This window comes from Camelina sativa, chromosome 14 (assembly GCF_030686135.1).
Source record: "Camelina sativa cultivar CO46 ecotype springtype chromosome 14, ASM3068613v1".
NCBI classification, from domain to species: domain Eukaryota; kingdom Viridiplantae; phylum Streptophyta; class Magnoliopsida; order Brassicales; family Brassicaceae; genus Camelina; species Camelina sativa.
Window position 1 is genome coordinate 25435705 of NC_141893.1, and position 12964 is coordinate 25448668.

General features: G+C 33.6%; 1 protein-coding gene and 1 non-coding gene across 2 annotated transcripts; both read right to left on the minus strand.

Annotated features, from left to right (window-relative positions):
- Positions 1-5864: 5864 nt before the first annotated feature.
- On the minus strand, positions 5865-8527 carry LOC104742159 (cyclin-A1-1). The gene is made up of 9 exons (XM_010463132.2): positions 8104-8527; positions 7584-7935; positions 7351-7490; positions 7163-7255; positions 6866-7075; positions 6688-6764; positions 6434-6617; positions 6215-6349; positions 5865-6111 (listed from the first exon to the last, which is right to left on the minus strand). The coding sequence occupies exons 1-9, from the start codon at positions 8305-8307 to the stop codon at positions 6046-6048; spliced, it is 1461 nt and encodes a 486-aa protein (XP_010461434.1). The 5' UTR covers positions 8308-8527; the 3' UTR covers positions 5865-6045.
- A 3406-nt stretch (positions 8528-11933) lies between these two features.
- On the minus strand, positions 11934-12040 carry LOC147928596 (small nucleolar RNA R71). The gene has a single exon (XR_015581159.1). It is a non-coding gene; the product is annotated as a small nucleolar RNA R71 (small nucleolar RNA).
- Positions 12041-12964: the final 924 nt, after the last annotated feature.

Genomic DNA, 12964 nt, shown 5'->3' on the forward strand with positions numbered 1-12964 from the left:
AACTAGTATTATAGGTTGTATTCTACGTAAAACTAATCTCTTCATATAACAAAATAAAGATTTTAGGAATCTATTATGTTTATCTAGAGAGTGACTCTTGCTACCGCGCGAGTTCAATACTACATAGTGTTTTTAGCATTTTTTAAAATTTAAGAGTTTAGTTTTAAGATATTTTATATTATATTTTCTTTACTATTTTGCTTAAAATAAAATTTATATAATTAATTAACATTTGTCATATTTTCTAACATTTTCTTTAATATAACATTTAAAAGATTTGAAAAAATGTATGCAACTAAAGGTTTTAAATAATTTCAAATGAAGATATCTTCATAGTTTTAATATTAAAATTGTTCGATAATATTAATTAATAAAAAGAATTAATATGCCAACATCCAAAAAATAAGGGGAAAAGAGCATTATGCTTGCCACATTCTTATTGTCTCACAATGATTTAGCCCATTCTTTTTAATTGCTGCCTTTTGATTGATTAAAGAGTAAAGACTATCAAATTACTGATAAATAATCTTTTACTATAATAATAAGGTTTATGCAATTGCATTCTATATGTAATTTTGAATTTAAAGTCTTATATTTACAATAATTGTAGCATAAAAAAAACTAAAGATTTGCCTAAAATTTATCAATTATGTTGTATCTTTTTTATATGTCTTTTGAGTTTTTTTTAATTATCTTTATAGATTGCATCATCCAATGTGTACTACATTTAGTATTTTCAAGACAAAATTATCAGACATTCTATTGCCTTCACACCACATCCAATACAGAAAAAAACGAAATATATATTATTCATGATATTAACAATAAATTGAGTTCTTAGTTAAAATTAAAATCAATGGTTACATTATCCACAATAAATAGCATAAAAACAAGTTTTGTTTCCAAATTTAGCACATCATCTCTAAAATTCTAAAGATAGCACCATATTTAAAAATTAAACTTTCAAAATTTAATCATAAACTCTAATTACTAAACTTTACCCCCTTAAATTTTTACCCTACATGTAAAATAGAGAATCCAGACTTAAAAAAGAAATTTTTTAAAATAAATTTAAATATTCTAATTATATTAAATTGTGCTATTTTTAGAAATTTGTGTTGTGTGTTAAAGTTATCCGTAAAACTTATTTTGGTGCTTTTTTTAGGGCATTTCTTTTTTTAATCATTTTCTGTTATATTTGTGATGTTTAATGATTTCTGAGTTTTAGAATTAAGTTTTTTTAATATCTTTAGCCATGTAGTTAACGGTCCACATCTGCAAATTTCACACCAAAGTTTGACTCCATTAAATTGCGTTGTAGTAGGGATTGGCTATCGATCGAATCTTGTCAATCTAAAGATGTAAAAAACAATCAATCTTAATTATATACCTTAGAGGGGGTATTTAACTTGTTTTTTTTAAGAATTTTGTAAGATTTTAATATTTTAGAATTTTGTAAGATTTAGGAGATGTTTAGGAGATTTGATTGTGTTTTAGATTTTTTTTTAGAGAATGAAATGTGATTCTATGAGATTCTATGAGATTTTATTAGTAAACTTTGTGTGATTTTAAAATATTTTGCTATAGATTTTTATTAATCGCTTATTTGTGAAGAACTGTCTATCTAGACCAGAACAAAAACAAAAACAGAGTAATTAAGCTAAAAAGCTGCACGGCCAAAGTAATCGAGCAATGCCGAGACATTAGAAGGCCAAAGCAAGCACTTCAAGATGATCGATGTTCATCACTTTTCAGGCAACGGTTTCATGGTTCCTGAGGAAGTCAATAAGACGGCTCAGGAGCATTCTGATGAAGAAATGAAGACAGGAAACGTCTTTAGCTCAAAGTTAGAAGATGAAGAACCCAAACCAGAGGAGAAAAAGGGAGGGTTTATGCTGTTTGGTGTTAGGATCCAATAGCAACTTTTGTTTCTTAGGGATTTTAGCACTATGACTTAATTAGAGATTGGTTTTTGCTTTGTATTTTACATAGTCTCTTTATTTACAGACTTGGTGCTTTTGATTTTAATATATAACATTACTTAGATTAAACGTCTCTCTTGAGTAGATAGAACAAGAAGTAACGCCAAAAGAGAGGCTGTAATGGCTTCTTTTAAGAGTTAAGACAAAGTCACTGCTAAAAGCCTAAAACCTACCATGAACAAAACAATGCTAACGAAGACATTGACTTTAATGTCACAAAATGAAGCAGATGCAAGAGTTACAACTCTCTCTCTCTCTCTCTCTACTCTATATACTCCTTAAGATGAGGTGAGTCTCCGCTTACATCTCCTTCGAGTTCCATCACCCTTGATGTCAGGAGTATCTTCTACAACAGTTTCTTCTTGTACAACCAAACCTCGGTTTCTCGATAGTTTTCTTATTGGTGTCGTCTGAGAATCTTGTGTGAAATCTGCTGAAGCAGAGGGACAAGATGATGAAGCGACTGCAATTTCCCTGTGTGGGATTAGCTCCTCGCCCAGTGGAACCACTTCAGACATCAACTGTTCGACATATATTATCACCAAAAAAATCACACACTTTCAGGACATAATTAAACAATCGAGCGAGAGCATGAAATGAGATTCTATTTTATTACCTTCCAATCTTTGAAATCTAATCAGAACACAAAAAATGGTTATAAGTGACTTCACCCGACATCACCAGGTCTGCAGCAGGTCCGTTTCTTGGTGTTGTTAACAAATTAGAATGATCAAAACCAGACAGAAGAGAATGGACTTGTGATCTTACAGGCGAAATGTGAACCATTTTTATCGACAATAATCTCAACTCGTCCTGGTCCTCTCGACATTGGAAACGAAGAAGAAGAAAATAAGGAGCTTTTCTGTTTTGGGTTAGACGAAATCCTTCAAAATTCTATGTTAAAGGATATTATTTTGAGAGGAGTATTTTTTAACTAAAAAGAAAAAAAAATCTCCTAGAATCCTACAAAGTAGCATTCTAAAAAAAGTTTTTATATTTTGAATAACAAGAGATTTAAAGTTGGTTTTATAAACTATTGATTGAATAACAAGATATTCTGGATTATTTTAAAGGAATTTATATAAATTTTAGTTAAATAACATAGGATTTCATGAGATTTTTTAAAATCCTCAATTGAATAACAAAAGATTTTAAGAATACTTTAAAATTCTTTAAGATGTTAAGTTCAATACTCCTCCTTAGTGTTTTAGTTATACAGCATGCATTCACTTTCCTCACTAATGATGGTTTTATTTGTTATTAAGTTTCTGTTACTCATATCTAAGTATCTAACAATAATTATGTATCAATTAATATTGTTGATGAGGTATTTTGTTACAACATTTTTTCAGTTTTAGTGTTATTAACGATATGTCCGAGCAGTAAAATAAAGCTGTTAAATTAAATATATGGCAATGTTCAGATATTAAAACAATAAATAGACATCTCATAAAAGTATTTGAGAAGTTTAAATATAGTTTTTATTAGGAAATCGATGAGATATTATCGAGTCCGAATACTTTCGTGGAGTAGTATTGTGGGTTATGAAAAAAAAAATCTTATTCCGATAAGGAGGACTCACAGTTAAAGACATATAAGTATAAAATCCAACTAGGATCAGTTCCAAATTCCATTACATCCCACAAATTTGGTCCACAATAGAATACGGTCTCGGTCAATCTCATTCTCATTGATCACAATAGAATACGGTCTATTAATTTTTAATAATTTACAATATACACAAACATATATATATATACCAAGACTATCTACATTCAATTTAAAAAATATACTGGTAAGAAAAGTAATGTGGCTAAGTATTTATAAAAAATTATAGTATGTATCATACTAATTTTCTTTTAAACAACTAATGAAAATTATAAAATGAAGAAAATTAGTTTGTCAACTAAAAAGTGTCATTTCATTAAATCTATAAAATGTATTATACACAACTATAGATTTACATATTTGAAGTAAGCAAATTTATCGTTTTAAAAAATATTTCAACTTATTTAAAAAATCTCATTGCTTAATAAAGGGAAAAAAGATAGTCAGTTACCTCAAGTATCACAGAATGCATGGCCACACATGCGAACTACGGTAAATGACATCCAGCTACACGACCTATATGTAATACATGGCCACATGTCTGAAGTTTAAGAAGTTATGTGCGGAACACCATACACATCAAATGTCGACAAACCGGACGATTTGCGTCGGTGTTGACTCATCGTTGACTCATCGGACCCGAATTAAAACCCGATTGGACTTACAAATCAGAACCCGAGACTAAGACCCGGTTGAGTTTATGGGTAATTATCTTATTAGGCCGTGGGCCTAGAGATTAAACAAAAAAATATCAGGCCCATTATCTTACCCACAACATCAATTTTTTTCTTCTTCGACATAGCCGAAACACAGTCTTTAAAAGATTGCTCTCCATTATTAGGGTTCTTAGTGTTCATCTTTTCGAAGGTTTGAGTCGACGATTAGGGTTTTTAGGGTTAATCATTTCGAAGATGGAATTAAGCTCGGGATCCGCCAGTAGCAGCAGATATGGAGGGCGAAAAGTCTGTGATTGTGGATTACCGGCTAAGATTTTCAAATCTAAAACGGCGAGGAATCCACATCGATAGTTCTTTGGGTGTGAGTTGTACAAGGTATGTATCGTAAGTGTTATTAACAGTGTTGTGGTGGTGAGATTTGTTGATTAGTTCAGTCTCTTATTGATGTGGATTTAGGAAGGTGGTAACGTACACTGCAAATTCTTTAGGTGGGTTGATGAAGAAGAGGTGAAAGGCTGGCCCAGACAAGTGTTGGTTGAAGCTCAAGCTGAAATTAACGAGAAGAATAGGATGATAAGTCAACTAAAATCGACAATCATGGAGCTTCATGATGATTTGGAGAAGCATCAATTGGAGATGTCATTAAAGAATGTTGAGATGGAAACAACTATGTATCGTCAAGGCATTGTCATCACTGGATTGACAGGATTGCTGGTATGCACCATTGGAGCCATTGTCTTTGGTTGAGTCACGACCTGATAAGATAATTACCCATAAACTCAACCGGGTCTTGGTCTCGGGTTCTGATTAGTAAGTCCGATCGGGTTTTAATTTGGGTCCGATGAATCAATGATGAGTCAACGCCGATGCAAATCGTCCGGTTTGTCGACATTTGATGTGTATGGTGTTCCGCACATAACTTCTTAAACTTCAGACATATGGCCATGTATTATATATAGGTCATGTAGCTGGATGTCCTTTACCGTAGTTCGCATGTGTAGGCATGCATTCTGTGATACTTGAAGTAGCTGACTATCTTTTTCAAGCATAAATATCTTACGGATAGTTAAAATATTAAGAGACCCTAAGCCAAGAAATTTCCTCATGTCAATGTTGAATCTTATTATGTAGTTAAATATTTGTGTTCTAGTTGTTCAATATGACCGACAATCTTTATTCAGTATTTTGGAAAATTACAAACTTTTAATTACTAAAATTATAAATTAACAAAGTTAAGATTATAATATATTAATCTATTTGAAAATAGAATAATGCTAAGTCTACAAAAAATGGATAATGGTGATTTTTTTTTTGTCAACACGTTTTTTGTAAATCTTAACAAACACAACAATACTACACCTCTTTTTTGTCTACATAGTTGCAGTTACCTAATAATTATGAACCACAATTGTGCTAATTCATCGATTAATCATAAAATATATCGAAGAAAAATGCATTTCACGTTTGAATTTGCATTTGATAGATAACTTTCCCACTTTTTTACCCATCAACTCACATAATTTTATCAACTAATTTATTTCTCATCTTAGGTAGCATCATCATTGTGTCCAAAAAAAAAAAAAAAAAAAAAAAAAGGTAAGCATCATCATCATCCTTCACTTTATAAAGAGCAAGATATAACTAATCAGCATAAGAACATTAGTCGAGTGAAGTGAAATCGTAGACATCTACTTTTATAAAAGGCCCAACAACAGCAAAAATCATATACAAAAACCATCCAACGCAACATTGGAAATAAAATTTAAACTTGTGAGGATTTAGCTGTTGTTGAAGAACTCTTGTGGGATTACGGATGGACAGAACTTCTTTGCCACAAACTTGTACTGCAAAAAAAAAAACAAAAAAACACAACCACAATCGTTATTAGACATAAAAACAACTAAGCAGCCACATCATTTCTTGATTCTTCTTATCAATCAAACTTACTTTGTGTTGGCTGTACTTCTCTCTCACAGCAGGTAGAGTAGAGCCGTGAGCAGTACTACACAATCGTTGAAGATCTTTCACACATCCTCTCAACTCCAAGGCTTTATATTGCGTATAGTGTTGCAATGTCGGATTCTGATCCAACAACAAACTCATTTTACTAACATGATCCTTTTAAAGAGTAAAAAATAGAGTTTAAAGTCTGTTTAAAAAACATACCCATGGTCTTATTGTTGGCTCTAGAATGTACTTGGCCAAGAAAATGGAAGAAGCAGCAACGAGTGAAGGGGAATGAGAGAGCATTGTGTACTCCAGAAGCGATAATTCCGCAATGTAGCTGGCCATACATTCTAGTTGCATCGATGGAGTTTCATGAACACCATGAGCAGCTCGAACAAAGCGTCTGAATATCAAGTTTGGTGTTTAGTACACAATTGTATGATCTGTTTCGTAAATGCAATCATCTTACTAACCTTAGAAAGCATTTGGTTGTTGGTGCTGTCATTTCAAACTTCAAGTAATTCAGAACATCGGATTCCATATCAAGAACCTGCAAAGCCAAAAAGAAACACAATCAAAATCAGTATCTTCTTACTAGTGAAACCTTGACCTCACTTATCAAATTCGTTTGAAAAAAAAACACAAACAAACCTCATCCTTGAGATATGTATTGTCAGTGATGTAACAGAACTCCTCAACTTGTGGTGCACAGATCTCTTCATATTTTGCTGCAATCATCATACATGCCACACCAAGCAACTGAAGCTTCTGCCTACAAATCACATTCCCTGAAAGATACCTATCTATGTAGTTCACTGTCAAATACAACGTCTCAGGTACAAGCCTATACTCTTCTGACACCTACAAGAAAACCCACAAAAATTAATACATCGGAAAGAGTGACCAAAGCCATCACGTTTTCAAAACGTTACTAACTAAATAATTCACCTCAACAAGCCAATCAACTAGGATACCACGCATACTGGAATTCACATCTTTCTGAACTTTCTCCATGAAATCAACCGCAGGCCGCTTCTTAGCCTAAACCATATAGAGAAAAAACAAACTAAAGATTCAGAAACCATATAGCAACACACAAATCCAAAAACCTCACATTGTGTGGTTCAAGTTATCACCTCAGATGCACGAAGATGCTTATAAATGTCACAAGCAAACGTTGCACACAACTGTGGATCCTCAGTGTTACTGTCAATGTCAACAATCTGACTCTTGTCCAGTTTCATATCAGACAACACATCTCTACTGCAATAGTTACCTGCAAAAATTCAAATTCAAAATCAATATAAAGAACAAAATCTAATAAACAAGAGAATCTATCATTAACTTAAAGTCATTACAGTTTACATACCCAAAGTCTCAGAACTCGGAGATATGTAAAGATTACTCAAAGCTTTCCTTTCAATAGAAACAACAGCAGAGACTTCTTTGTTATCAATATACTCAACTTGAGGACTCTTGTATGAATCACATATAGACATCGTATCGTCCATTGAAATATCAGATTTGCTAGGTGATGAAGACGAAGAAGAAGAAGAAGAAGAAGACACTTTAACACCACAATGGCTTTGCTCATAAGCAACTTTGCTTGGCTTAACACTTTGTTGCATTGGTATAATAACATTATTAACACTCGCATTTACACAAACAGGTTGTGTTGTTGGTGCCAACTTCAATTTCGCAGACTTGTTCGAACAATGTACCTATACAACAACAACAACAACAACAAAATTGAATTCAGTAAACAATCTCACTGATTCAATCAAACAACTAATGAATCTTCTAAACAAACAAAATTGTAATTGAATCCATAACACATTAAACAGTAAACGATTCTTCAAATAAAACAAAGATTTTGTGAAGGAACTAACCGAATCAGAAGATGAATTAGGGAATCGGGAGGAGTTTTTTTGATTAGTGATGTTACTCAACGGTGCTCGTTTCTTCGTCATCACAGGTTTCACTGAATTCTCAGATGAAGAAGATGATGGTGGTGGTGCTGCTCGACGTTTCGCCATTGAAGATTTCGTCGACGATGCGAACGAAGATCGTCGATTCTGATGAACGTTTGACATTTTTTTTTTTTTTTTTGAAAGGTAGAAGAAAAAAAAAAAAAAATCTCTCTCTCTCTATGAGAATCTTCGAATAAGGAAGGAAACGTCGAGTGGTTTTAATGGCCAAGTGAAGAGAGAAGAAGAAGAGACTTTAAAAGACCCCAAAGAGGCTTTTTGAAATTTTTTTGAAGAAACGATCCTCACCGTTGATTTTGAAGTTTAGATTTGTCTCGGAGCGTGCACAAGTTTTAAAGGTTTACGTCTGTTATTTTAGGATACGTCACTGACCTGTTATATTTTGACACGTAAGAGTAAAATGGTGCTCGTGGCGTTTAGATTTTTTCATAAGGAGAGATTGTGTGACAGTCAAAAACGAGAATCGGTTTGGTTTACTTTTTGAATTCGAATTTCAAACGGCTGAGGAAAAATATTAAAAATTAGAAAATTCGAATTTCAAACGGTCACCTTTGGACTTTTTTTGAAAACAGGTCGGAGACATAAACCCATAAAAGGGTAAAAATCATACATTGAAGTCAGGAGCTATTTTTCTTTTGTTTTCAAATTATTTTGGCCACGAAAGAAAAATAATAATAAAAGTGAACATATATGTTGTGTTACAAAACGTGATATATGAGAGATTATAACTACAAGATTTGATTATGATATATTATGTGTGGTTACTGTTTGGCTAATTAGAATTAATCAGAACTAGTTGGTATATCAATTTAGCTTTGAAAAACTACGACGACCAACAAGTTCGATCCATCTCCAACACCCGATGGCCACAACTTCAAAAATATTATATCCGAGGCAAGAGCTAACGCTTCTTACTTGGTGGTGTCTCGTATTAAATAGGTGGTTTACCTTGTAACTAAGTTTGAATCTGTAGTACACCGCAAAATTAATTTTTTATTATTATATTTTGAATAATCATTTTAAAATTATTTGGTTAAGTCTTTTTATTATTTAATTTTATATCTGATTAAATTATCATTTTTAATTAGTGTATTTTGGATAAATATTCCAAGAACTTCATATATGTGGAGAGAAAAAGAACACTAAAAGCATAACATGATTACCGTAAAAACTTCTCCAGCGGTCGTACCTATATGAAATGCTTTTATTAAAAAAATAATACAATGAAGAGAAAGAAGAGGAAAAAAGGAGATGCGTTTCTTTGTTGAGTAACGGAAGAAAAAAAGTGACAGGTGTCACTAATTTATTAATGAATTTATTCGAAAAAAAAATTCTTGTATAAAAATCTTTTTTTGAGTAATCATCAACGTTTCTCGTCGTTGGAGAAGGTCTAAGTATCTAGGTAACTTTCAAAAGTTATATTAAATGTTGATATTCATAGAAATAGTTTCTTGAGCTATCTCAAACATTAGACTATATCATAAAAAGTTTACATATACAAACACCATTGATCTGATTTAAGATCTTATCTGGCAATATATAAAAGTTTAAATTGTGAATTGCTTCTGCTTGTCTTTTTACTTGTGTATATAGTGATATATCATGGTTTTTAGGTGTTTTTAGCCATGATATAAGTTTTATTTATAGAGTTTTTTTGGTATTTTTAGAGTCTTTTGAGTCTTTATAGGATTTATTATAGATGAGAGCATAATGGAGCTAAATAGGAAGATTTGGAGCTTAATCAAGCATTGAGGCTGAAGCGGTGAAGTTGGGAGACCAGTTCAAGAGAAGGAATCGGTCGATGCTTCATATGTGTCGATCGATGCATCATCCAACAGAAGAATCGGAAGTTTTCTCACAAGTTTCGAAGATTTACAAAACTGCCTCAAAGTTTTCCATATTTGCAACATTAGTCTCCATTCGTGTTTTAGGAATATATATATAGGATTCTTATGGTCATTGTTTAGACCTAAGTTTTATTTTTCCTGCAACCTTTTGAGAGAGAAATCCCTGAGAGATTTAGAGAGTTTTTGGAGAGAAGAATCAAGATTCCTTCCAGAGAAGATTCATAACTCCTTTTCTACTTCTTTTAATCTTCTTAATGCTATCTATTTTATTCATGATTTGTGTTCTTGCAATTATGTCTGAGTAGATCTCTTGTTAGGTTCAAGGTTTTTCATAGGGTTTTTATGATTTATTAGATCTGTTATTTTTAGGATTCTTTATCTTTCTAGATCTTCATCTTAGGTTGTTCTTCATATTAATGCTTGATTGATCACCTAGAATTAATACCTAGGAAAATAAATTGATATGAGAATATAATTGATTTTCCTGATAAAACCTTTTGATGAGCAAAATTACTTTCTGCAAAGAGATTTGATTTAGTGATTTTGTGAACAATCTAAACTTGTTTTAAAGCTGATTTATTACCTAGAATTTTGCAAAGAGATTTGGATTTTCTGGTTTTAAATTTAGATAATATTTGCATTGAGAACTGATTTATTTTACAAAAGAGTTTATAGTTCTAGATCTGATCTTAATTGTTTGAATCCTAATTTATTGATTGATTTAATATTTCATAAATTCCTGAGAAATTCTCTAGGCTTAACCTTTTGATTTTCTGATTTCACAACAGTTTAATTTAATATTTCGCATTGCCTTTTTAATTCAAATTATCTTGTTTAGCGTAATTCATAAAACTCTATAATCTATTGTGTGATCTAGAGTCCTTGTGGATATGATCTCTAAGTACTACAATTGATCTCTTAATTTGAGAGAGTAGCTCAGGGTTAAATTTGAGAATATCAAATTTTGGCGTCGTTGTCGGGGACTTTTTTGATTCACCATTAGATTAAAGTCTTTGATTTTGTCTAGATTTTTATTTTTCTATTTTACTCACACGCTTTTGTTTCTTTTCTCTTGTTTGTTTCAGGTACATGCCTAAGCCTAGCACCAGGAAAAATCCTACTGGTCCAGTTGTTAAGCTTACAAACCAAGAGTTAGGACAACTAGAGCGTGATAACACAAAAGCAGGCAAGTCAGCGAAGATGGCCAATACAATCATATTGAGACCTGATGAGGCTGGAGTTTTAAGAGATCGAGAGGGTCATGTGTACAACGAGCAAGGCCAGAAACTTGATGCTGAAGGACGAGTTATTCAGGAAGAACTCGTCATGGTTGAGGATGATGCACGTAGCGTCGAGCGACGCAACGATGACATCGATCGACGAAACCAAGAAGGCATCGACCGACGCAACGTTGGCGTCGATCGACGCAATGCCAGAAACGGTGCGAATGGTGTGGATTTGGATGGTAACAACTAGCAGAACCTTCAGCCTAGACGGGATAACAATGGAGAGCTTGTCAAGACTCTTGCGGACTTCAACAGACCAGATTTGTTCTATGAGAACCGCTCCGCAATTGTCCCTCCTCCCTTCCCAAGGAATGATTTTGAGCTGAAGCCTGCCTACTTCGCTCTTGTTGGACAAAGGCCATTCCAGAACTTGCCGCATGAGAAGCCTTTAGACCACATTGAACACTTTGAGGATATAGTCACAAGCATCAAGGCTAATGGAGTCACAGAGGACTATCTCTACTGCAAGCTTTTCCCCTACTCTCTTGCTGGAGAAGCTTCTCATTGGCTAAGGCAACTCAAATCGGGATCTCTGACAACCTGGCATGACATCAAGGTGGAATTCTTGAACTACTTTTATGATGATGCAATGTCTGATGAACTGAGGATTAAGCTCTCCATCTTTAGACAAGTACCTGCTGAATCTTACAAAGCTGATTGGGTGAGGTTCAAGGCATATCAGAGAGACTGTCCGCATCATGGGTTCTCAGAGGTTTAGTTGATTAGTATCTTCTTCAGCGAGATTGACTGGAGGTATCAGATGGCTTTGGATGCTGCTAATGATGGGAACTTTAAGACAAAGTACCCAGATGAGGCTGAAAAGTTGATAGATAGGCTAGCATCAAGCAACAGTACCAAGAATGCAGACTTAGAGCGGAAAAGAGCACATGAAGGCAATGGTTCAAATCAGTTTGTTGCGGTGAATGCTAAGTTGGATATAGTGCACAATCTTCTTGTGGGAAATTAGTCTGTCCATTTTGCTGAAGATGTTGAGACTTTTCAACCAAAGCCAGAGATTACAGAAGATGTCAACTATGTATATGGAGCTGGGTATCAAATCAAAGATTTGGTCAGAAGAATTCATTCTCAGGAAATCCAAACAGAAACTTCACTAGAACCTATGGATCTTCTTCTTACCAACCCTTTCCTCCACCCAATTCAGAGAGCAAGATGGAATCAATGATTGAGCAGATTCTTCAAGGTCAACAGAAGTTAACAGTAGACTTCAATGGAAAGATTGATTCTGTTTACACTGAGCTGACTGGGAAGTTTGATGCATTAAACACTCATGTCAAGAAGCTGAAAAGTCAAGTAATTCAGACTGTTGGGTCTGTTAAAAGACAAGACGAACTTCTTTCTCGAAGAACGGAGACGGATCCAAGGCATGCTTGCAATGCAATTCTGGTGAATGAAGGAGAAAAACATGATACAACGAAAGTAGAACCATCATCGGCCGATACACACCAACATCGATCGATGCAACTACCATCTAGCGTCGATCGATGCACCACCATTGTCGATCGACACCCCCCACCGACAGCTCCGATTTCTCTTCAAGTTCCACCATATGATTCAGAAAAAGCCTGTAAGCCTAAGGTTCCTTTTCCTAAGCCTAGGAGATCCAAACAG

Coding starts and splice junctions, on each gene's coding strand:
- LOC104742159 (XM_010463132.2), bottom strand. CDS start 8,307: ATGTCAAACGTTCATCAGAATCGACGATCTTCGTTCGCATCGTCGACG. Junction 7,076..7,162: donor TAGTTGATTGGCTTGTTGAG/GTGAATTATTTA, acceptor GTTTTCTTGTAG/GTGTCAGAAGAGTATAGGCT. Junction 6,765..6,865: donor ATACATATCTCAAGGATGAG/GTTTGTTTGTGT, acceptor TTGGCTTTGCAG/GTTCTTGATATGGAATCCGA.